The sequence below is a fragment of the Electrophorus electricus genome, chromosome 11 (genome assembly GCF_013358815.1).
Source record: "Electrophorus electricus isolate fEleEle1 chromosome 11, fEleEle1.pri, whole genome shotgun sequence".
NCBI classification, from domain to species: domain Eukaryota; kingdom Metazoa; phylum Chordata; class Actinopteri; order Gymnotiformes; family Gymnotidae; genus Electrophorus; species Electrophorus electricus.
In genome coordinates this window covers 23,605,213-23,630,185 of record NC_049545.1, presented here as the reverse complement: position 1 = coordinate 23,630,185, position 24,973 = coordinate 23,605,213, and the positions used below count along the sequence as shown (strand labels likewise).

The 24,973-nt window shown below is 42.4% G+C and overlaps 4 protein-coding genes across 9 annotated transcripts; 2 read left to right on the top strand and 2 right to left on the bottom strand.

Annotated features, from left to right (window-relative positions):
- Positions 1-3,257: 3,257 nt before the first annotated feature.
- Positions 3,258-6,579, bottom strand: ing2 (inhibitor of growth family, member 2). Of its 2 annotated transcripts, none has more exons than XM_026998848.2 (2): positions 5,722-6,579; positions 3,258-4,906 (listed from the first exon to the last, which is right to left on the bottom strand). In XM_026998848.2, exons 1-2 carry the CDS (start codon positions 5,858-5,860, stop codon positions 4,203-4,205), a joined length of 843 nt encoding a protein of 280 aa, XP_026854649.1. In that variant the 5' UTR covers positions 5,861-6,579; the 3' UTR covers positions 3,258-4,202. The 2 variants fall into 2 exon arrangements, with proteins under 2 accessions (XP_026854649.1, XP_026854650.1); XM_026998849.2 differs by lacking the exon at positions 5,722-6,579 and adding an exon at positions 5,043-5,709.
- A 7-nt stretch (positions 6,580-6,586) lies between these two features.
- On the top strand, positions 6,587-9,138 carry sod3b (superoxide dismutase 3, extracellular b). Of its 2 annotated transcripts, none has more exons than XM_026998850.2 (2): positions 6,587-6,656; positions 7,844-9,138. In XM_026998850.2, exons 1-2 carry the CDS (start codon positions 6,651-6,653, stop codon positions 8,474-8,476), a joined length of 639 nt encoding a protein of 212 aa, XP_026854651.2. In that variant the 5' UTR covers positions 6,587-6,650; the 3' UTR covers positions 8,477-9,138. The 2 variants fall into 2 exon arrangements, with proteins under 2 accessions (XP_026854651.2, XP_026854652.2); XM_026998851.2 differs by lacking the exon at positions 6,587-6,656 and adding an exon at positions 6,899-7,283.
- A 1,945-nt stretch (positions 9,139-11,083) lies between these two features.
- On the top strand, positions 11,084-19,118 carry aip (aryl hydrocarbon receptor interacting protein). The gene is made up of 7 exons (XM_026998864.2): positions 11,084-11,206; positions 15,524-15,706; positions 15,951-16,139; positions 16,845-17,021; positions 17,350-17,491; positions 17,734-17,966; positions 18,209-19,118. Exons 1-7 carry the CDS (start codon positions 11,108-11,110, stop codon positions 18,212-18,214), a joined length of 1,029 nt encoding a protein of 342 aa, XP_026854665.2. The 5' UTR covers positions 11,084-11,107; the 3' UTR covers positions 18,215-19,118.
- Positions 17,925-23,716, bottom strand: cdk2ap2 (cyclin-dependent kinase 2 associated protein 2). Of its 4 annotated transcripts, none has more exons than XM_026998868.1 (5): positions 23,660-23,710; positions 23,070-23,361; positions 22,709-22,800; positions 19,928-20,048; positions 17,925-18,012 (listed from the first exon to the last, which is right to left on the bottom strand). In XM_026998868.1, the coding sequence occupies exons 2-5, from the start codon at positions 23,122-23,124 to the stop codon at positions 17,981-17,983; spliced, it is 300 nt and encodes a 99-aa protein (XP_026854669.1). In that variant the 5' UTR covers positions 23,125-23,361; positions 23,660-23,710; the 3' UTR covers positions 17,925-17,980. The 4 variants fall into 4 exon arrangements, with proteins under 4 accessions (XP_026854669.1, XP_026854668.1, XP_026854667.1 ...); XM_026998867.2 differs by lacking the exon at positions 17,925-18,012 and adding an exon at positions 19,362-19,650 and having other exon boundaries at positions 23,639-23,716; XM_026998866.2 differs by lacking the exon at positions 17,925-18,012 and adding an exon at positions 19,362-19,650 and having other exon boundaries at positions 23,673-23,716.
- Between the last annotated feature and the right edge of the window lie 1,257 nt (positions 23,717-24,973).

The following is a 24,973-nucleotide window of genomic DNA, read 5'->3' as shown; positions in this document are numbered from 1 at the left end:
CTGAGAGTGTAGTGAGCATGTCTGCGGATATCATACCTTGGTTTCTGTTTATGGTTATTCACAGTTCTCATTTACACTTCCCAGGGTGGTGTCTCCTATTTGGACCCTCTGAGGATTGATGGCCAAGATAACACAGACCTTTCAAACGCTGACCCCCAGACTACAGGGTTACAATTGTTTTGGATAAACAGGGAACTGTCACACAATCCCTTGCACAGTAACTTCCCAGGGGAGGATGCCCTTTAAAGTTCCTGAATAGAACTCTGCTTTCGTTTGTCAGAAAATAAAGTGAAACTGAATATAAGGAGGTAAAGTCTGATGGTCTTTTCTTCCCATATGGAAAAACACTAGTATATTTAATGGGAACCTCAAACCTAACATCTGGATGTAATCCTCATAGTGTTATACAGTTAAGAATAATAAGTTTAATTTATGTAGCACCTTTCACAACCCCAAGGACACTTATCCAACCTAAGAGAAGAAAATGCACATTGTTCTAAGGTAAATAACACAGATAAACTACTGTATAAACGTAATCTACATCAGTCATATTTCTACTTAAGGTAACATTTAAAGCCTGAATTTACTCTTTTTTAAGTCATATTTTATATGATGTGTATTCCCACTACAGTTTAAACAGAACACTACTATTCTATACAAAATTAGAGTAGAGCACATATATTTTTACAGTATATAAAACTTTTAAACACAGCAAAACAATGGCCATACTATGTGGTGTCTTAAAGAATGCACAAAAATATCACTCCTCATTCAAAATTTCAGAAAAATGCTGTTTTGTTGGTGTCATGGGGAAACATGTTGTTCTATCCAGCAGAATTCCATCCTCCAGATTTCAAACGAGTGCGGAACATTTTTTGCTGGTTTGAGTCCGTGAGGTTGCTGGATGAGTAAGACACCGCTATTCATTACCAGAGCAAGACAGGAACAGACAGACAGGAACAGACAGACTAACTTCCACACAGGCCTGGTCCATCCGACAGTGGCATCCCCCAGGGAACAGGGCAAGGATGGAAATGATTTCCATGACCAGGCACGGGTCAAATATTAACCATATTATTAAACATAGTAAAGTACAAAGGGCTTACAAATGAAACATGATAACTTTACAAGCTTTTCATTAAGGATAAAAGGAACACAAGATATATGTTACAGTCATTCATAACTTTTTTGTTTGTTCATCACGTTAATCCAAACTTGTAAATTGCTCCGGATAAGAGTGTCTGCTAAATTCCATGAATACCAAGGTAAATGGAAGGAGACTAACATAGAGTTTATGGATTAAGAGAATAGAATCACAGACTAAACACATTTGAACTTCACTATTCACCAAAGACGTGTAGAGTCAGACTGAATCTTTGCTTTATCCTAACCAAGACTACGACCGCTTGGCTCCAGTTAACACAATGCCATCTAATGCAGTGAGACAGCGCTTCCACATTAAAATGTGCACATTACTGCCACCTGCAGGAGGCATTGCGTGTCTTTAATTGAAATTAGATGTACTGTACTGCATAGAATTTCATGTTAATAATAAGATTATGTGGTTCTTAAAGTTGTGATATAATGCAGCATAGTCTGAGAAATAAAAGCAAGAACTATTTGTGGAATCAGTCAATGTATCTAAATCTATTTTAAAAAATTACTGAGGAAGGCATTTTTGATAAGAGATTAAAAAAATATTTTTGTGCATATATCCAGATATTAATCATAGTCCTGTAGAAAAATGAAACAATTTATCTGGCAAGAACCTCCTAATCTCTCCTCTATCGTTTATTAAACTCATTCTAACATATGAAGCTCTATAAATATAATGCCTTTCTCACATTTTGATCATCTTTCTTCATTTCTTCATAGCTCTTACTGAAATCCAAAACTTTTCAGCCACACATCTAAACTTTGTTTAAAGTTCCGGTTTGGAGAAACATTTTTCACAAAGTAAATTCTATTATGATTCCCCACTCACACTCAAAACTGTTGTTTAGCATTCAAGTTTATACTGGAGCTCTGATATTTAGACTATGCCATTAAGGACTTCTCCTAACCATTCATATAATCCTGCCTTCAAGATGCAGCTCCTATTTAATCTTTGTATGTAGTGATGCCAGATTAAGTGATCTCAGCTTCAAGATGACCGCTTTTATCTGTGCAACGGATGAACAGATAACATAATGTCTGACTGCAGTGTCAGGAGCCACATAAACCAGTCTATTTGAAATTACTTAATTTGAAATTGCCCAGCAGGGTTCATGACACCAGTTTCACGATTTAGGCATGTAGTTTGAAAGATCCTCATGGTGGGATTAAGCTTTCATTACTTGTTAGCAATGTTAGTCTTGTTGCCCCACTGTGAAACTAATGAAGCAAGATTTGAACATGAGCTATATATATTATAAATATATGGTATATTTATAATAAGATAAGAAATGTGTAGATTATTTTTAATAAAATAATTCCTTTAAAGAACTTGCAAGGTGCTTAAATGTTTTTTATGCGATTTATTTTATACTGTGCAATTCCCTTTGTAGGAATTTAACAAAGGGTTTATATCAGCTGCATATCTGAAGAATACCTGCTGGATTTTACCAACAGGTCAAGCTTTTATTTTGGCATGAGAATTTCACCCTTTAATGTCTTCGATGTCTAGGGAGGTCGTGTGTTGAGATAGAGTGCATCTTACAGCCATCACCGCGCTAAGATCATGTACTCTGAGCCAAACCAACGCTCCTGGACAAGAAACTCATTACACTGATTTCACTCCGCCTACGATTCAGACGTTAACTAAGGCGTCCTAATCTTTACCTACTCATTGCATTAACTCAGGTTTGTCTGAATGCAGTGCGATATAAACTCTCAAAAATATTTTCAAAAGGCATCTTTATAACTGAGCTCTGACCTGAATCAAAGGGTCACACATTATATTGTCACTATCTTCTGTGCACTGTAACACAACCCTGTGCACGAACGGAAATGAGGCAATTTGAATAAAATAACATGGTAATACTGTGTTGTAAAACTCTAAATTGTGCCGCAAGTAAGACGCTTCTTTACCCTAGTCAGCATATTGAATATGTATCGTTTCTAAAATAAGCCGAATTTGAAACTTTTTCTTTCCTTGACAACCATGTCTGACACTTGGTGAATATGAGTAGTGAACAAAGGATCAGGTCATTTGCTGATTCTGCACTGTAAGTCATATAATGCCACCTGCAAATACATGGCAATTAAAAGGATAACCCGAGAGTTTAGCACAGGTTTATTTAAATACACAAAACTTAAAAACAAAAAAAGGAAACTAACAAAAAAAGTACAGCAGACACATTAAACTAACAAAAAAGGTGAACTGTTCCATCACTGGAAGACATCTGGAAAACTATTTTCCACACTTTTGTCAGCATGTGAAATGAAATACGAAATAAAAGGTGGGTGGAGAGAAAGCGTGTGGAATGATCACTGAACCCTGTGCATTCTGTTCAACTTCTTTTGCAACACAACAACATACAATCAAATGAAAAAATAAAAGTTTGAAAAATCTCTCTTTCAGCATTTTACAAACACTCATGGCAGTAATCTGAAGGGGAGTGTTTTCTTTCCCCCAAAAGCCTGCCGAGAGCTCATGAGGTCGTCGGCATTGTCCACTGTGATGCATCAGAGAGAACAGCACCTGGGGTGAGATCTCTGGGGGACACGCTGTCAGCTCAGCGGGACACGCTGTCACAGAGCGTCTCCTCAAAGCCGGTCCTCCGGACTACACAGAGCCAAGTCTTACACAGCCTGGTGAAACACCGCAGCAGATCTTGTGAGTTTTCACATCGTTTTGCTCCACAAGCTAAATTTTGCATCCCCCCCCCCCATTAAGAGACGTCTCTCCTGCCATGTTTTTTTTTCCTCAGCCAGACCCGTCTACGTGCTGCGATGAGCTGCAGGGGGTTCTAATCACAACTCAGTGGGGGAAACACAAGCTCTGAAAATCAAGGATGGAAGCCTAACGCAACAAAGCCCAAGGCTCCTGAGAAGGACCCTGAAGCCACGCCCACAGGCACCAACGTGGAAATGCCGGCGCCTGTGGAGCGAACGAGGTGAACGCTCACAAGATTCGTGAGTCCCACAGTCCCAATGTTTTTAAAATGTGCACGTTTCTACTGTTCTATGCACACACAACACACCTCGGCTGGCCAGAGGCACTACCTGGATCTCCTGTCCTTCTTGGGCCTCTCTGTGTTCTTGTCCATGGTCTTTTCATTGTCTCCCCTGCACTTTGGACAGTACCACTTGCCCTTGGGCTTGTAGGTGAGTCCGACACAGGAGAAGTGAAACCATTCGATGGGGCACTGCTCATTGTCACAGCCGATCATTTCGCCGTAAGACACCTGCTCGCACAGGCAGTAGGTGGGCTCGTTGGGGTCTATGGTGAACTCCACGGGCGACGCCTCCCGCTCCTGCTTGGCTTTGGACCGTTTCTTCTTCTTAGCCGACTTCGACTTCTTCTCACGAGGCTGCTGGACCTGCTCCTCGCACACGTCCTCCAACGCCCCGTTGGCGCCGTGGCTCGAGTCCCGGCTCTCGCTGTTCCGGTGCCGTCGCGGGCGCCGGGATGAGGAGCGCTCAGGTGCCGAGCTGCCCGCCGTGCTACCCGTTTCGTGCCGCACCTTCTCAGAGGGGCGTTCGGTGTCGCTCGGCTCCAGGAAGCTGGGAGAGTGGGCCTCCATTTGCCTCGATCGGTTCTCCACCACCTCCATCATCTGCGTGACCACGTGGATCTTCTCGTCACCCAGCTCCTGACTGCTAATCAGAGCACGCTGAAGCTGCATCTGGAGACGCTTCCTCAGCGAGCTGTCCGTCTCTTTTTTGTACCTCTCGTATACATCGTCCACCTCCTTTAAGATCTCTGAATTACAGGGAAAAAGCAGGAAGGAGGCAGAGATAAATAGATAGATAGACAGATAGATAGAGAGAGAGATACAAGTTTCTCAACATGTGTATTTTCAATGTTTCCTGGTTGTCTGCACACGAAATTCGATTACCTCTGTCGTGCTACCAGAATCCATTGCATGGAAATGGTCAATACAGAACCCCATTCGGAACGTCTAAAAGTATCTGATCGATATCCCCCCATCGCGTTGCATGACTGATCTGGTGGGGAGTCTCCGTCTGCGAGCTGACTACGGCGCGAGGAACACCAGTGGGAGTGACGTCTAAATACGAAGTCCTAGACCATATGATACAGCGCGCTCGAGATGCCTCCACCATACACCCACCCTAGAAACATTTAGTTCCGTGCAAACGCCTGCTAGGTTCCCAAATAAAGAGAGACACTTTCTAACGTGGTAATTTTAGAAATGAAACCGCTGTAGCCACGTTGGTACAGCTCAGTAGAACTCTCGCAGAGAAGAGCGGAGACAGGGTACTCAAGTCAAAATGGCTGATCGAGGCTGAGAGCACAGAATGAAAGCTTATTCAGTTTCACGCGAAAAGGAGCGTGCTCAAGAAACTCAAACACAACAGGCGTCATCCACAGACTACGGCAGTGCGTCGACGAAAGGCGGATTTTAACTTATTCACAGAATCTCACTGAACCCACGCAGAAAGGAGCCGGTGTGATCAGCCCAGGGTGTAGTTGTGACTGCGATGTAGTCAACTACACGAGCCCAAGCATAGCAGGGGCGCGTGGACAGGACGCGTTTCATCCAAATCGTCACGTACCTTGATACTTTGTGTCGATTTCCCGTAACAACGAAACATTCCTCTGAATGTCCAGCGGAAGCGATTCAACACACTCCAGATAATCCTCCACGTAGCTGACGAGCTGCGATTTTTCCACGTTCGGATAATGCCCTAACATCGTAATCGTAGTGCATCAAGAAGCCGTACACGATATTTAGAAACGTGATGCAGCGTTAAACGCGGCGCCGCGAAATGCGCATTTGCAAGGCGGACTCGCAAGCTGTTTGTAGGTTAGCCTACTCTTTCCGGGCAAATTCAGTCCAGTCCTCTCTGGCTACGAGAACTCCCTCAAACAAAACTCGCGCATATGCGCGTGCGCAAGATCAACCCATAAAATGCCGCGTTTTGCCTTTTTCCGGCAGCCTGCGGGGATGACACGGCTAGCGAATGGGCGGAGAACACTGGGACGCTTTGGGCGTGCTTAGAGTCCTTAGGCGGTCCGCCTCGCGTAAAGAAATAGGTGTGATCATAAGCCAACTGCTGCTCGTCACGGCTAAGCATCTCGGTAATTGCATCGTGGCGTGGTATTCCGTGGAAACACACTGAGAAGCTTTTCGCTGTCTTCAGTTCTTGAGTGCGTTCGACCAAAAAAAAGTGCGCATCCTGAGATTGAGCCCCGTTAAGTTGGAGTGCACAAGTACAACACCTGCATGTCTATCGCGAGGACAAACATGGCCCGTGGCGCGCTGCTCGGTCGCAATGACGTCTCGGCAGTGTCGCGCGACGACGGGCGCATGGGCTGCGTTTCAAGCGCGGCATCTCTGCGCAGCGTCCGGGGACTTTCCCCTAAGCACGCGGGAGAATCTCAGTTCTCAGTTTGTAGCTTAGATTACAAGTTTTCAGGCATGCGCAGTCCTATGTAGCTGCGCCGCCTGTATATATACGGTGAGAACCGAGTATGCGATTGCATGAGGGTAAGTACACAAATTATTTTGTGTGTGTTTTTTTTATATATATATATATACATATATATGCAACAGATGTAAATCTTAGAAATATAACATTTGAATAAATCACTTATGTCTTTCAAGAATGTCGCTACGCTTTATTTCTCCCGACATTATTAATCTCGAGTCAGATACTGAATTATGCAAATAATAAAATGACGTCACTGAATGTAGCCTTCCGATTCGCCAGATCAAAATATCCGAGACATGAAAAATATGATAAAATAGAAGTTTAAACGTCCTAGTTGTTCAAATCCTTAATCCAAAACGAGTCATATTTTCGTAGTTTTACACGTTTTACTGCCAGGAGAAATGAACTACTGACGAATACATTGGTTCCGGAGCACTGATGGCGAGGTAGGGGATGGGTCGTAATCCGATCCGCAGAAAAGCCACCAGACAAATAACCTGGGTTGGTTAAACTTTCATTTTTCTGTTTGCTGTTATTTTGTACGTTCGTTTACCCCCCTTTTCTTATAAAAGCATGAAGGGAGGGAGGTAGGGAGGGCTTTTTATTTTGGCCACAAATATCTCGTCACACTGGTCAAGAGGATCAAAAAGCAGAAACAAACAGGACAGAGAAGCCCGTTATAGGTACGATCTTTGACTGTCATGTACATTTTCGTGCTTTTTTTTAAGTTAGGCGATCTGTTGAAATTAGAGGCAAAACCTCCGTGCTTTTACATTAAATGATACACCTCGCTTTGTTCGAAGTACAGTAAAATGGATAATAACACGCATGTGATCTATTTCAGAGTCAACAAATTGTCAACTTGTTAACAGACTGTCATCTGTCCCTCTGCAATAGACACTTTTATCACGTTTTACCAACTTTTACCAACTTTATAACTTGAAAACGTAACTTGCTTGCCTTAAAAGTTTTTTTGACGCAGAAGAATAATATTGTCAGTCTTGATAAAAGAGGAAACATTACAATCAAATATTTTTAAAAAGAGCCATTACACGAGCCAATACAAAAACAATAATTCCCTCATGATCCATTGCTTTATAATTGGCAGAATGTTGTGTAGAAGTTTGGTTAAAAGCAACTACAAAACACTGTGGTACAGGCCACAATACGAGAATTTTTGTTCTTTGGTGTGGATCCATTATAGTGTGTATATGCTTTTGTTCAAATTATTTCTATCCTTTAGGAATTACAAGATATGAATCCCTTGAGATGTGCTGTTCTACTGGTGGCCTTACTCAGTTTTACGATCTGCACACTGACCTCAAGTGAGGAATTCCCTCTGAGGACAGCACTCCCACCAGAGATAGTACCATTCATCGGGACACTATATGCTACATGCAGGATGAATCCCAACACTCAGTTGGCTCCAGGCATGCCTAAAGTATATGGCCAGGTTCTTTTTAAACAAACTGGCCCAGAAGGAGAGCTAAGGGTAACCTTTAGGTTGCATGGCCTCCCAACATCAGATTCTCAGTCCAGAGCTATACACATTCACCAGTATGGTGACCTAAGTGAAGGTTGCACCTCCACCGGTGGGCATTTTAACCCCTCAGGCATCAACCACCCTCACCATCCTGGAGACTTTGGGAACTTTGTCCCACGAAATGGGAAAATTCGTCAGTCCGTAGACTCTGATGCCACGCTTTTTGGTGGGTGGTCAGTGCTTGGTCGCGCCGTGGTGATTCATGAGCGTGAAGATGATTTGGGTCTGGGAGGAGATGCGGGAAGCCTGCTCCATGGTAACGCAGGAAATCGGGTGGCATGCTGTGTGATTGGCATGAGCAGCCCGAAACAGTGGAACAAGTTTCATAACTGAATTAACCTGGATCAGAAGTAGCCTGCACAGCTACAGAGAGTTGAAGTTACCCGCAAGCTATATCAGAGAACTGCGAACTGTGAGGGTATCAATTCATAATATCTTTGACCTATTTAACAGTTGAACATATAAGTCTATTTACATGCAAAAAGGAAGGGAAAAACAATAAATTTTCCCTTTGTGAAAGTGCCTATCCAAATGTACGTACAGTAGTATATCTTACTTCAGTTCCAAACATAATGTTCTTTAAACAAAATTAAATATGTTGGTTGCTCAATGCGTAACACAAAGGTTACACATATACACCATTATGATGTTTTGGTCGAGGCCCCAGGTCTCTAAAATAGTCTGCATATAGGCAACTCACCATAAAACAGGAAGGGCGGTCTTTTCTCACTAAGGTCCTAATCTCTGGAAATCTCTGGAATGAGGGCTCTGGATAATCTCGGTTCATTTGAAAGGGAGGTTAAGACATACTTGTTCAGGTTGGCCTTCAATTAAGGTCTTGTCAATTTTATTCCATTACTTGTTATATTTTGTTATTATTTTACTGTTTATATTCTATGTTTCAGTTTTAATCACGTTTACTTTATCAATGATTTAATTTCTTTTAATTTAAACTCTTGCTGTAATTTTTGTTTTTCTGAACTTGTAAAGCACTTTGTGAAACTTTGTTTGAAAAAGTGCTATATAAATAAACATTATTATTAGTATTATTATTATTATTACAGGCTATAATTTATTAATAACTTGAATGTGGGAAAATGAATATAATTCACATTTCTTTAAAACAATAGATACTGATATCACATATACATGCATTACAACAACATTCTGGAGTATATGTATGGTTAAACTAAAATTCAGTATTACAGTCTACTACAGAATGTACCACCAATTATCTCTACACTGAAGTGGGATGTGTGTGAGGTCAAATATAGATTAAGATCAAATACCTGTACATTTTAGATGTATATTTATATATATTTTAAGAGTAATAACAGACTTTTTAAAGTCTGGAGTCACTGTACAACTCCCCACTCCCCTCATCATCCACACCAGCCATCACATGTGACCGGGCCCCTCCTCCACATATGTGCAGGGGAAAGTGCAGATGAAAAGTGCAGGTAAAAGATAAGCGCAAAGCAGCAGGCCCTGTTGGAGTGAGAGACTCAGGAGGTGTGCAGAACATCTCTGTGGAGTCCTTCAATCTAAGCCTGAGACTTGGCAGGGTTCCCATACCGTGGAAAAGGAGTATGGAGAGGAGAAGAGGCTTTTTAACAAGCTGGTCAGAATTCTGAACGACACCTCCATCCCCTCCACCACAGGTTTGATAAGATGAAGAGCACCTGTAGCTTGACCAGCCTGGATGATTCATAAGAGGCACAGAAGGTCGTTTTTGCCGGCAGCTACTAAACTATGCAGCCGTTCCTCTTGCTGATGCTTCATGGGGCTAGAATCGCACCGAGGCCGTATGCTGTTTCTTTCTGTTTCCCTTCATACAGAATCACTGCACAGTGCATAAGAACTATGACTATTTCTCATCTTCCTCACTCCTCCTCATTTATGACTTGCTCTGTACAGTTCTTATTATCATGTATAATGTGATATAACAATGCCTGCAGATTGCAGACATAAGTATTGCACTACACAGCTCTCATATTGTCATGTACAGTGCAGAACAATAACAATGTTTTTTTCTCTATTGCACAGAGCACATGTAAGAGCACTCATTTTAGTCTGTTTTATGCTTGTATTACATTGCTTTACATACCTGTACATAACCCCATTTGTTATTTTTATTTTATGTCATTTTATCTAATTATATTTTATTTTATTGTTGTGTTTGTTCTGTGCTGGACAGTGCTGCTGTGATACACAAATTTCCCTCAGAATGAGGAAAGTATTTCTTATTACTTATAAATAAGTAAAATATACTTATTATACAATTGTATTGCTCTGTAACATAAAAGCCATGCCTGATAGAAATAGAGTCATATAGAGTCAAATTCAGTGAATAAAGTACTAGAATGTCTACAGATTTGAGTTTGTAGGACAAAAAAAAACTTAGTTTTGTTGCATAAGGTAATTATAGAGTTCAAACCCATCTGGTTGATCCAGTTTACCAATGCCTGTTAGCAACAGGTGTATAAAATCAAGCATATAACCATGCAATCTCCATAGACAAACACTGGCAGTAGAAGGGCCATGATAAGAGCATTTTATTGCGTGTAGTGTATTGTGCGTTCAGATATCTTCTGCATTTTAGGAATCATAACAAATGAAAGCAGCCCAGAACTGTGGAGCAGGTTTTATCTATGACTTAATCAGGTTCATAAACTGGTGCAACTCCAGCTAGCTAAAGTCACATGCAAAAATGTCTGTCATGCCATGAAAGCATTGTTGTTTGTTGATAACATTAATTAATAGTATGTTGATTTAATAATAATAATAATAATAAGAAGAAGAAGAAGAAGAAGAAGAAGAAGAAATAATGAGAAATATAGATCTTCCGAATGGAGCACAACCATAGACTGTCCGATCATTCCCGAGATTTACCGAAGTTCCATTGTGGAATGTGGCGCCTCGTGTGGTCAAAACGTGATAGTACATCTACTAGAAAGAGCAAGAATGGAGGAAATTGCTCTCAAGCTTAGTGCGGATGGTGTTCAGAAAAGAGTGATCTCTGCTGGAAAGGGTGAACTTTCGTCGTTTCTCGATGGCACAAAGGTAAGCAAATTATTTGTTAGATTTTGTATCGATCTGTATCTCAGAAACCTTTGTTCCGTAGCTAGCAGTGCTAGGCTAGCTAACGCTACTGATGCTAGTTAGTTGGCCTCGGTACGTTAGCAGCCAGATAGTAATCATGAGATGCTGGACAAAGAAGGCGCTAAAATAGACATTTGCTTTCTTCATTTAAGACAAGCTCAAAATGTTTCAGATGAATAAGAAACATTATACTGGTAAAATCTCGGCTGGCTGGTCTTCCAGGCAAAATAATCGTGTAAACATCTAGCTTTGCTGCTAGTGTGCTAGCTGGGTTATCCTAGCTAATACATTTTCTGTGATGAGTTATGCTCCGCTTTTCACAAATATAAATACCACCGACTGCGTGTGGGGCTTACTTTAAAGATTCCCTGTATCTTTTGTAAATTAAACTGTATTTAAAAAATAACAGAACCGTTACTCCACATCTTCCCTTCTTTGATGACAAAAACGAACCTGCACCTAATACCAGCACACTGCATTTTGCTAGAAAATCATTCAAATTTTGACAATAATACATATTAATAGTTGTCTTAAAAACATTTACTTAAGTCCAGTCGCTTGGGCTTTGTTCGACCCAGTCTGAGCTGGGGAGGGGAGGGGAGGGGAGGGGAGGGGAGGGGGGGGGGGGGTGCGCCTTCACAATTGGGTCAGACTGCACTGGGGTTTGAAGAAGCATTGGTGAAACTAGGACGTCCTTGTCTGCTTGCTCCAAAGTCTTTTTCCCGTCCCAGATGTGGGACAAGGTGTTGTCTGTTCCTGCTGAGAACTCTTGGGGGAGTGGGGAATTTGTCAACAGCACGGTGTTGGCCGTCTGGCTTTATGTACTGGCGCACGCTGGTGAAGGTTTCTCACCCAGCCTCCTTCCACCTTCTCTAGTTCTCTCTGTCATCCACAGTAGTGTAGTTAGAAAGAGTCGTAAACAGAGAGACCAGAATTGAAAGATGCTGGAGCAGTGTTGTGTGCCACTGCTGGTCCGCCAGTAGTTGGGCTGGGCTGTAACCGTTGGCCGAAGATCCTTTGGGCCAGATGGGCCAGATGTGCCAGATAAGAATCTTTGGCAGTACTGAGAAACTGTTTCACATCTGGACATGATGTTCTGTCTTTCCATTACTCTGAGAAAATATTGGGCTATTAGTAATATGCTGGGCACTGTAGTCTTTTGCAAAATCTGAAAACTGTTGGCTGGAAAATTGTGGACATTACCAGATATTAGAATCTCTGGAATTGCGTGTCTTGGGAACTTGTACTTGAGGTGCACAGCTACATCCTCAGATTTGGTAGGAGCAAGTTTAGCCATCTCCACAAATTAAGAAAGATGGTCTAATACAAGCAGATAGCACCTCCCTTTGAGTACAAACATGTACACTTTTGCCATGGCCTAGCAGGAAATGCACTGGACTCAACAGGGTTTTCTCTTTCTTTGGTACATTCCCAGTTGCTGAACAAGCTCTTGTAGCTGCTCACTTGGGCCTGGCCATCATACTGTCTCTCTGGCTCGCTGTTCCAGATGTCTTGTCTCTCATTTTTATAATGCTATGTTCCGCAGAGCTGAAGGAATAACTACCCTGAACCCTTTAACAGGAGCCCATCGTCAACTCTGAAGGTGGCTGTCTCAGTCCAGTATTGCCTCCCTACTCCTGTCAGGGTAATTACAGCCAGGCTAGTCTTGCAGGCAGAGTCACATCACTTTTGCTCAGGTGCTGTTCTCTTCCAGCTGTGCCCTATTGTCCATACAAGCTCCTTGGCACTCTATTGTCCATACAAATGGGACGGTCTAACAAGGCTGCATGGTGACATCACCAGACAGGTCTGCTTTCAGTTTTCATCCTCTTAAATACTCAAACTTCAACCTAAATTATTTGCTAAGATTAAAAATAAAATCACACTAAGTAAAATGTGTGCTAACTAGCTTGGCTTGCATTTGCTGTGGTAGCTAGCCAGTAATCTTATTCAGTATGATAGCCTACATACAATTAGCTATACAAATATATACTTCTGATTATAATATGATGATATATGGGCAAATGCTTTAATTAATCATTCGTTTTAGCCTTGTAATGCAGATGAGTTCAGGTACATGAAAAATTTTATATTTTAAAACAAACTCCACTCCAGAAACTTTTCTGCCATTTTTGTCGTGCTATTTCCTTTGCATCACACGTGCGCAGAGAACTGTGGGTAACCGAGGGCCTGGAAGGATGCATCAGTTGCATCTACAAAATCGCTCCAAACGTAGGCTGCATTTCTAGGCTGTATACGAAGGCTCCTTCACTTTGGAACAGACTTCTATCACATAGCAGCCGCGATATGCGGCCTAGGCTTTGGGCTGCAGCTATAGCTGTTGGTGTCCTCCATTCTGTCTGTGCCATGACTGAGCTCACTAATGTTTTGTGAAACTGGTAAGTGTGACAGCATCTGCAGATAGTAGTGCTTTGCCAGGTGTGTGTACTAGTCTAACAGTACCTCATCAGTCTCAGATGCAACCTCTGTATTCCAGGTGGAAGCCCTGGCAGTTTGTTTGAGCTGACTGAAGGTTTCCTGCTGGGCTTTGCCCTGGTGCTAAAGGTTTCTTTTGGAGAGCATCAATGGCTTGTCTTACTCTGTGAGACATGGAATAAACTTGCCTGGCTGGTTCACCACCCACAAGAAACTCTGCACCTCCCTGATATTGGGTGGTTCATGTCTTGGGCAACCTTTGTCTTGTCTTGGATCAGGTCTTGCCCCTTTGGCTAGAACAATATGGCCCAAGAACTTGACCTCATCCCCAGCTTATAAATGTGATGCCTACTTTCTGGCCAGAACTGTGTGTAGCCTCTCATCTTGCTGAGCTCATGACTCACCTGGAAGGAGAATATCATCCATGTGACACACCACTGAGTTTTGGAGTTGCAATACCAAAGAACAGTATTGAAAAACGGTTGGCTGCTGTACGGTTCCCAGGTCCTGACACAGCTTTGGATCTTTTCTTTTGAGTACTCCCTTGCCAACACAGTCTAGCCTGCATACCAGGTTTAATTTTTTGAAGGCTCGTTGCCCTAACAGTGCTCTATGTAGGTTTCTTGATACAATCTTTTGTGTGTTGCTGAATACGTACTTGGGAATCCATGACATCGGCACCGGTATCGATTTTAAACCTAACTTTATTATACCCAAAGAACTCCAGGTGTCATCTGTGTCCATTGTTCCTATGAACCAGAGCTGCTGGTGTGTGCCATAATAATAATGTCTGCATATAATAGAGACAAAGAAATAATTGTATATGGCCATTATACCATTGCTAAAACAGCTTTGTTTCATAGATTTTTGCTTCTGTCTGACACACACAGAGCATCAATTTCAGCTCCATTTTTTATTTCACCTCTTAGGACAGTCTGCTGCTATTTAATGATTTCCCATTCACGTGCAATGTTGATGCCGTTTTCTAGTGTGAACCCCTGTAGAGTTGTGTTCGCTCCGGCAGCCCAACAAGTCTGTCTCAGTGGCTCCCCATAGTTGCCGATTTTGGTGAGCGCGTAAAGGGCTGTTGTCCATGGACTCATCGACCTAGTGTTTTGTAGATTAAATCTTGCTCTCTTGTATCTCACGTTCTTTTTCCGTATGCAAAAGCTATCAAGTGACTCTTTCACCTAGGAGTACGGTTTCCGGTCGTCAGAAGATAATTGCTGCCCTAGCAACACATCATTGACTGCATCCATTCATGCAGTAGATTAAAGTGTCGACCTGGTTTTCCTGTGAGCATGAATGAAGGTTACTGGCCAGTTGGAAACTTTCAGATCTCTGAGTCATTCTTTCCCATTGTTGGGGTTTGGCAAAGTTGAATGGTTCAGGTGGATGAACTGTGATGGTGGTGCTGGGCAGTGCACTTTGTCCAGGTGCAGACTTTGACTACACTCTTCCATTTACATGCTCTGTCTGAACCTTGTGCTCTTCCTAAGAATTAATATGCTCAACAAGAGCAATTAATCCACAAAATGAAGCAAGATTATGGATTATATCATGGGTTAGTAATGGAGTGATATTATGGATTACAGCATGGGTTAGTGGCTTTAGGTTTTAGGCAAGTGGCATCAAAGCTTTAATATTTAATCCTTGATTGTTATTTCACAGTAACACAGCATGTCTGCTCGGACAGCTGTTATGATATAACACAAGATCGAACACTTATCAAGTCAAACAAAATGTTACTTTGAACTATTTTTTTTTTATCAGTGTGCGCACACGTGAATGAAAACAGTTGATACTGAAGAACGTTGTGCCTCCTCCTGTATTTCCTTTTAGGTCAGGTTTCATTACCGCACCAGCCTGTGTGATGGCACGTTGCTGGATGACTCCAGGACCATGGGGGAGAGGAGTAAACCCATGGAGCTGATTCTTGGAAAGAAGTTCAAACTTCCAGTGTGGGAGCGAGTGGTCACTACCATGAGAGTAGGGGAGATGGCAGAATTCACCTGTGATGTGAAGGTGCGGTAACCATTGTTTCTAACCCAGTTGTAGTGGTTCCTTCAAAAACATGAAATCTTCTGTTATCATTGTCATTATATGGTGGAGCAAATATAATTTAGAATATAGTAACAGATAAACTTAATAAAACCCATCTGGGAAATGTAGTCCAGGCTGTTAACAGGTTAAAAATGCACACATTTAAAGGCTGTTTTTTATTGGCTCTGTTTTCCTGCTTTGACTGTCGGTGCACATGCTCCACCAGCACACAGCCCTGTACCCACTGGTGTCCCAGTCCCTACGCAACATCAGTGTTGGGAAAGACCCCCTGGAGGGCCAGAGGCACTGCTGTGGAATCGCCCAGGTCCATAGCCACCACTCACTGGGCCATGCAGACTTGGACCATCTGCAGGCCAACCCACAGCCTCTGGTTTTCACCATTGAGCTCTTGGAGGTAAGGGGAAGAAGGAAGGATGGTGTTTGCTCACTGGGAGGTTTGGGATCATGAATCAGTTTGGGTGGGAGAGAGAGAGAGAGAGAGAGAGAGAGAGAGAGAGTTATTAAGGAATAATTAGTTAACTTCTATACAGATTGCTACAAAGTTTGGTACAGACTGATCAGAAGTTAATAAGCTATCCTTAACTGGAGAAGAACTGATTCAACATCTCAATCAGGGTTTGGTGAATCAGTGTCATAAACAGATGCCATTGCTTCATGGCTTTGATTGAGTAAGACTACTAAAGTAAACCAACTGATTGCTGGTAGTTTCAGCATGTCCAATCCCTGAGCCTTGACATGTCCCCATTCAATGACTTTAACTAAAGGACTGAGGACAGCCCTTCCAAACGAGAGTTCTGATTTCATAGCGGTGTCTGTGCATTAAAAGCAAAATAAGAACCAAATGGAAATGACCAGTAACTGTGAGTCACTAAAGCGTGTTGACGGATTTGCTGAGATCAATGGGGCTCTGGCAGGATAAAGTCCAGCACAGTTTTGGTGATTCCTCTACTCAGGACACACCAGTGGGTTTCAACTCATCAATGTTTTAAGTAGGAAAATCGGCAAACCATGCTGGAGTCTTGTTTTCCGGGAGCGGGGTTGGACTACCCTGGGTTAAAGTCTGCTTAGTTCAGGCTCTCGACTGCATGTGCTTCCCCAGGTCTTGCCTCCAGGCTCCTTCGCCCTAGAGACCTGGGCCATGACGGATGAGGAGAAACTGGAGGCCGTGCCTCACATCCACGAGGAGGGCAACACACTTTTCAAGAAGGGCGAAATCCAGGCAGCCTCAGAGAAATACTACAATGCCATCGCTTGTCTGAAGAACCTGCAGATGAAGGTCAGACCTGTGGGAGGGCAGGGAGCACTGAAATGGTTCAGAGTTGTGCCAATAATATTGTGCCAATAAGATTGTGGATTCAATTTCCGCACATAGTGTCAAATATTTATGTCCCTCTGCTAAAATACCATATATGCAATAGTAGCCATTCCCTTCTTTAAAAAGATTTTACACTATTGCTTTAAAGGGGGATGCTATAGCAGACTTTCACCATGCATGATTAAAGTTTAATTATTAAAAATTTCCTAACAGGATAATGAAGTGTTTCATAATATAGGGTTCAAATAATGTCACATTTTTATTTCTCCAATATATGCTGTGTGTACAGGAGCAGCCTGGTGATGTGGCGTGGATTAAACTGGATCAGATGATCACACCGCTTCTGTTGAACTTCTGCCAGTGTAAACTGATGCTGGGCCAGTACTACGAGGTGCTGGAGCACTGCTCCTCTCTCATCAACAAGTACGAAGGTAAACCAGGGCATCAGCCAGCCGGGGGGAACACTGCCGAATGACTGTGTCTTGTGTTTGTATGCCAAGAACACAAATAGACACACAAAGAACTCGCCCCCAGTAGTGGAAGAGGCCAGCTAGTGACACAAGCGAACACTGCAGATTTTACATTATTTAATGCAGACATTAGAAGTTTTAAATCTGTTCACTGACAAGGTTGTGGACTTCGTGGACTGTGTTCCGTTTTGTCCTTGGTCCAGATAACGTGAAGGCGTACTTCAAGCGTGGGAAGGCTCACGCAGCCGTGTGGAACGAGAAGGAGGCCAGGACGGACTTTACCAAGGTGCTCCAGCTGGATCCCTCGCTGGGACCCGCCGTGGCCAAGGAGATCCGGGCGATGGAGGAACGGATCCGGATGAAGGAGAAAGAGGAGAAGGGGCGTTACAGGAACCTCTTCACCCACCCCAGTGGCACCGCAACCCCAGCTGGCATGGTGAGTCCCGCTCCTCACACAGCGAGGCAGGGCCCCATTTTTAAACCTTTGTAAAAATACAAGCACATGGCAAGTAAAGTTGGCGCTCACCAGACTCACACATAGCAAAACAAAAGAACTGTTATTTTTTAATTAATATTTCCAGACTGTATTAATAGAATTTTAAATGAATAATTTTTTAATGTAACTTTAGCAAAAAGGATGGGTTAGTTACATGGCCCGTGGTTCTTGCTCACTTTCAGAGCTGAAACCAAAAAGGACCTCCATTTCTTGTCGTTCACGAGGAGAAATTCCTTCAGATTGGAGCATGTTTTCCCTCCCCTTCACCATTCCAGCAAACCCAACACACACACTGTCCTATTATCTCTGCTCCAACAACCCCTCCCCCCCTGAGAACTATTATGCTTAGAATTATCACATGCACAATATTATATGTCTGAAATATGCTCAGAAATTATCATCAGGATTACAAGGCTCTCCTAACAAATTCAAGTTTGAGAGGGCACAGTTTAATGTGGAGTGGCACTCCTCCGGCGGTCAGTACCATAACGGAGCAAGATGGTGCCAGACAATCAACACAACACTCCCCAAGGGGACCTGGAGCAAGATGGAGGATCTGAGAGTTGTAACCTGGTAGACGTCATCAGATTGATTTAACCCCAGTCATCACGCAGAGATGGGTGGAGCTGATGTCCAGAAGTCACTGCCCAAACGCCATGATTCTGTTGACAGTGGGCATGAGGCCCAGCCTCCTGACAGACATGATAAAAGTAGGTTGCCATCAGCCCCCCCACCCCTTTCCCACCTGTGCCACTCTTGGATAATGCCTGTTGTATTGGATGCTTTTTTTTTAAAAATCTATATATTTACACATATATTTTGCTTATTATTGTCCTTAATGTCAAGTATAGTCATTCTATGTATGTTTGTGCACATTGTTTGAGAGGGTTGGTCAGTTAATGAACTGTGACACCCACAATTTCATATTGAAATGTTCACACACTTGGTCACAGACAGGCCTGTGTGTGTGAGAGAGAGACAGGGCAAATATGTATTGCCAAGGTGATGTTCCTATCGAAACAACAATTTTACATGTACATGCTTATGCAACGAGTGACCATCTGTTGAGTAAAACAGTAAGTAAAAAGTTCATTCAGTGTGGGTCATTACACTCTTTCGTAGTTTGTCTTCTTGTTGATAATTCTCAGTTTGTATACATTGGGACACAAAAGCACACCACTACTGGTTAAATAGGTGTTTGTCAACATGCCTCACGATGTGGTCTGTCACTGTAATAAGCCTTTGTTGTAACAAGCAAATAAAGTAAAATACCTGGACCCATAATCCTTTGATTGTGCGCAAACACACAAATAACAGACGAAGGGATAGAAGATATTTAACTGCAAAACCTGACATTTTTATTGTTTTTGTATTTAAATACAGAACTGCAAAAGTTGAGATTACAAAACGGTTGTGCTAACAGGTATAAGCACTAATTAATAAGGGGAGGGGTCATAGGCTTGGCTGCATGTTTAACAAAGATGGGTGTGTTTTGTGAATTAATGCAGAAATAAATGAAGATGTGTGTGAAGTGAAGACATGCAGGAAGGTGTATGTTATGTGCGAGCACTTCGCTCAGTTTCAGCTAGACACTCCCTCACAAGAGCTCGGGCATGGATAATTCCTGGAGGGGGAGGGGAGGGGGTGTTGGAGAAGACACATTAGAAATATATAGGTCAACTGAAGCTTATGGCTGGATTAATATAGGTCAAGTGAAGCCTAGGGCTGGACTAATATAGATCTGGGAACCGGAGCCTTTAAGTTACAATCTACCTGATTCATCAATGGCCAAAGAGGGATAAAAGGTTTTTACATGTAGTAGTGAACACACTACAGCGGTTTATTACACATATGCTGCAATTTCTACAGTATCCTTATCTGTGTTGATGTGGACAGGATACCTCTCTTGAGTCTCTCCATAGCACTTTTACTGCCGGCATAGGTGGGACGGATTTCACGGCTCATCTCCTCAATGACTGACAGCAGCTCGCTGTACGTAGATCCTTGTGACACCTTCACTGGCTGTGCACAAACACATGGACACAGTCACGGACATTTCCACAAACTCACCCCACGCTAGATCCACACATTGTCCTCTATTTAGAGTCAGGGAAAGTATGCATGCTTACTCTCCAGGATCATTTAGCAAATGTACAACCTGGAAAAAATAAGATTGCTACATCACAAAACTGAAAATTTTTTCCACCCCCACCTTATGCAAATAATGTTTTACACAGAATAAATCAACTACACAGTTTTAGATTGGACTAATTATTAGGAGATATAGAACATGTTTATACCTCATGTTAACATGTATCTCAAGTGATCAGGTAAGTGGTTGGAGCCAAGCTCATGTGAACAGGATCACATGCATCTCAGTGATGGCAATGCGGTTTGAGGGATTGGATCCATCAATCCGAAACGTTAAAGATACACATGAAGAAACTACTAAAACAATACGAATCGCCACTATTGTGATGCAGTGCCATTCGATACAATGCAAAAGACAATTCTATGCAATTCAGTCGGGTACAGATAATTTGATTTTCTCTCTTTGGTGCTTCTTAAATAGGCAGTAAACCATATTAACCACAGAAAATTCCATTTTACTTCACATGTGTTTCTCTCTTGTACTACATCACAGTAAACATCATAACTGATTTTAACTGTAAAAATTGCCTTCATCTGGCCGTAGATGCCTCTGCAGTAAATTTGGGAAATCATTTAGAGGGTGGGTCCCCACTCCCTCACAAAGGGGTGTGGTTGTCACTGTCAGAGGAGACACCACTTTGATGACCTCTTGGATCAGGGTGGCTGTTTCCACCCTCTGCCCTGACAGCAGGGCGTTCAACACAGCAGGTTGCTGCACCCAAAAACGCTTCAACACGTCAAGGGAGCTGTTCTGACTCATGAAAACATGGACTAGCTTGTGATTTGGCAGGTGTAACTGGACCTGCATTTCACATGCTTTTGGGCTTCTGTGAGGAAAAAAGGTTACCAGTTTCTGGCCCCGACACCCTGTCCACCTTCAGGGACTTTTGTGAGACCAGATTTAGTGCGCGTGCAATACATCCCACGACAGTCCATCTCTGCAGCAACTCCAGCCAGTGTCATGGCTTTTGTGTTACATGTGACCAACACTGGGTTCTTCTCCTTGACATTCCACGTCATGCAGTAAAGTTGATAGATTATTCCCTATGTGAATCTAACAACACTCTGGCTTGTATAAATCCAGTTGTCACAAATGTAGCAGGCCGTGACCGTGACATACGAGACAGTAGCAAATGGCACTCAACCAGGAACTCATTGAAATTCTTTGGCCATTGCTCAATGACTCAGCTCTCCCTCATCCCACTTTGTCGTACAGAACGGATTTATTTCTTGGTGAAAAGCTTCCAATTTGGTGTGTGATACATTGGCTGAGACATGTGGAGGAGGTATTGAAAGCCCTTATTTTCTATAACACTGTAAGGCTGGATATCTTCAGGTCATGGCATCAGTTATTGCCTTAGAATAAGCAGTGCTGTTAGCCAGCAGTGTGTGGGGGGGGGGGGGAGAGAGTTCAAAAGTTCAGAGCCACATCCTAGGGGTAGTGGGAGGCAGACACCTCTGCATTCACGTCATGCTGCCTATGTATTTTTGAAGACTCATATTCATATATATATATTTTATAGACTGCATCTGATGCACATTCGTTTAATCAGGGAAATGACGTTGTGAACTTTTATGCTGGTGTGCTGATGCGAACATACCATCCCTAATGGCCACACTGCATTTGGAGTGAACATGCTAATTCACATTGTGATGCAGGTCAGACAATAAGGAAAGAGGAACAACATTCTAGGGACACAGTTTACAACTGCTAGCTAGTCTTCGGACCAAAAAGCCAGTGATTAAGAGCGAGGTTTGTGGCTGCATCGTTCTTCGGTGCAGATACCTTATTTTAACTTGGGCTAAGGACTCAGTGCAAAGAAAACTCATGGACTCATCACTGACATAATATACACGGACAGTCTTTGACATAAAACCTGAACACAAGTGGTCAGCTGAGCTGCATTAGAGGCAGATGTAAAGGTCAGGTGTGAATAGGTACGCGTTTCACTCATCACTTTGGATCAGATCACATGACATGTTTGATAACAGGTGTAAATAGGGCTAGAGATATCCTGCCATGGCCATGGACTGTCTAAATAAAAAGCCCTACAAAATAGGAAATTAAAAAAAATTTAGACTTGGGAAAGTCTTAATGCAAACTTGTATCCAATAAGCATTATGACTTTACATAAACTATGTTACAATTTTTGTAATAAAATTTCAAGTGGTGATATTTCAAATTGTACAAAATGATTCCATTAAGTTTTACATTACTGATACTCAATAAATCTAGCAAAACTATTTTAAGCATCCATTTCAATTTACAAGAGGTTCCTTAAAAACCAGGTTAATAATCCAAGCAATATGCACACTACTATGGTTCAATGGAATAATATTGGCACAAAGCAGATGTTCAGATTAAGGGACAATCTTAAGAACAAACTGCTTAAAGGGTGAAAAGTGGAAAAGAGAATCTAGATTTCAACTGAAAGCCTAAGTCTCCTCCCTCTGGCAGAAAGGTAGAAAAGATCATTTTACTCTACAGGAAACCCTTCTGTGCCTGATTTAAGCAAAAAACTTTAACCCACCTGCACGAAACCCATTGACGGTGGGCCAAAGTCACTGAAAGCTGGTCTGAAGTTAGAAGATGAGGGCAGAGATGGAGAAGACCCACAGGATCCTGAGACAAGAGAGAGAAGACGAGCAGTGAAATCTGATTACAAAAGACTGTCAAGTACCTGGTAACAGGGGATAGCAAAGGGCTTCCTACAGTAGGGAAATTCCGCAAGTGTGAACGGAGTGGCCGAAAGCCTTGGCACAAGGCCATCCGCCTATATGAAGTGATAGAATGAACCTAGCACTACGTAGGCACACAGTATGGCGCCAATAAAACATATAAAAGTCGTCAAAGTGAAAACCAACAGTGTAAAAGTTGGATTTTAGCTTTACCTGGGGGTGTGTGGTTGGAGCCGGTGGGTGCGGGTGCTATTGGCTTGTAGCTCATCCTGATGCGCTTTGTTTTGGGTGGGGGCTGTGTGGACGCGGTCCTGCACCGCGACCAGGTGGAGGTGAGTGGCCTTAACCCTACCTAACCCCGGCCAGGGTCAAGCACGCGCTACCGAGCCCAGTCTGGAGCGCGAACAGGAAGATTAGCTCGCGCCGGCACCGCCGCCGTGTGTGTTGTTTACCGGCCAGCGATGAACTTCACCTGTCCGGGGCCCGTTCCTGTTATCCGGGACACCTTTTCAACATACAGATGAAATATAGGAATTCTTTAGCGAGACCGATATGTTAATTAAAAAGTAAGTGACTTAAAGATAAGGTTGTGATAGCCGGCTAGCTAACCACCTCATTCACAAAGTTGCTAACAGGCTAAAACGCTAACAAGGCGGACAAGGTTCAACTGTATTTACGCGTCCAAACAAAGCGACCAATTCTGATGCTTTTTCACGACATACGGATTATTGTTTGCCACAACAAAGTCCGATTAACAGTCATTTAAAAGGAAGCACATGTACCACAAAAGAGAAAAACCGGACCTATCACACACACCGGAGACACCGACGCCGCACCGCGGAAGCTGCTCGCTCTCTCTCATCGCGTAGGCATACGTCAACACGTAAACATACGTCACCACGCAGCCTGGTCTGTATCGGGACTGTTACGGTTTTACTGCTGTTCCGCATTCACGTTGATCTTTAATTTTTTACTAATCAGGATGTTACAACACAACGGTGGGCATAAACCGTGATGAAAAAAGTCATTTAGAACAGATTAATATTTTATTTTAATATTTTAACAACAGACAGTTACATTAGACGGGGCATGTGGGATTTCATAGGAGGACACCCTATGATAAAAGATAGATCTGTGTTGATTTTCGTGGAGTCTACTGCAAGGCAGAGGTAAAAGCTCGGGGGTTCTCTGCTTCTGATGCACGCATGTGAGATATTTAATGTGCAGTTTGTAGCACTGTGGAGAAAGTAACTGCTAGAAAACTTCTGCAATCTGTTGTCCACACAGACAGTAATGATATTGTATGAACAGAATCTAATGTTCTAACAGCTCATTTTAAGATTTTCTATAAGACTACTGGGAAGAGATACAGATATATTGACAATTACATTTCACATCAGATTGCACTGTAATGGGATATGTGCTTAAAACATCAAGTTTCATGAGCCAACTGACCTCTCTCTTCCTATTTTGAAAAATAAAGTATGAAGCAAAACCTATTTCTGTCTGTTTTCTGCAACCATTCAGCAACTCAGCCGTGCCACTTAAAAACTGGGAAAACCAGAAGCCTTCTTCTTACTAGAAGTAATAATTTTAGATACATTTACATGATGCTTTTAAAAAAAATCCAAAGCAACGTACAATTATGAGTGAGTACAACTTGAGTAATCGAGGGTTAAGGGCCTTGCTCAGGGGCAACTGGGCAATGGTGGAGTTTGAACCAGAAACTTTCTGATTACAAGTCAAGTACCTTAACCACTAAGCTACAACTTGATTTTTTGCAAAACCAAATACTACATTTAAGGACTTAAATGGTATAGCCATCGATTGTGGACAATGTTTGTAAGCGACTAGCATTTAAAAACATCCAATATAAGACATATCCTAAGACTGAAAAAGAACAAGGTGCTTTCATAACCTCTTGATTCGACTAATGTGAAAGCTTCCTAGCTGGTGCCTTGCCACCTGTTTTCCAGCTTCTTGGTCAGAGCTGAAGAATGTTGGCGTATATAGTCATTTTAATAGAAACACTTCTCTTACACACACTTGATGGTTTATTAGGTACACTTATAAAATAGGTGTATCTATCTGATATATGCACTTTATGGTATACATTT

Bases quoted from the DNA above. Each gene is read 5' to 3' on its own strand.
- ing2 (XM_026998848.2), bottom strand. From the start codon at position 5,860: ATGTTAGGGCATTATCCGAACGTGGAAAAATCGCAGCTCGTCAGCTAC. The intron at 4,907-5,721 runs GTACGTGACGAT...CCTGTAATTCAG, and splicing joins AATCGACACAAAGTATCAAG to AGATCTTAAAGGAGGTGGAC.
- cdk2ap2 (XM_026998867.2), bottom strand. From the start codon at position 23,124: ATGAGCTACAAGCCAATAGCACCCGCACCCACCGGCTCCAACCACACA. The intron at 22,801-23,069 runs GTAAAGCTAAAA...CTCTTGTCTCAG, and splicing joins CTCCAACCACACACCCCCAG to GATCCTGTGGGTCTTCTCCA. The intron at 20,049-22,708 runs GTGGGTTAAAGT...GTTTGTGCACAG, and splicing joins CGTCAATGGGTTTCGTGCAG to CCAGTGAAGGTGTCACAAGG.
- aip (XM_026998864.2), top strand. From the start codon at position 11,108: ATGGAGGAAATTGCTCTCAAGCTTAGTGCGGATGGTGTTCAGAAAAGA. The intron at 16,140-16,844 runs GTAAGGGGAAGA...GTGCTTCCCCAG, and splicing joins TCACCATTGAGCTCTTGGAG to GTCTTGCCTCCAGGCTCCTT. The intron at 17,492-17,733 runs GTAAACCAGGGC...TCCTTGGTCCAG, and splicing joins TCTCATCAACAAGTACGAAG to ATAACGTGAAGGCGTACTTC.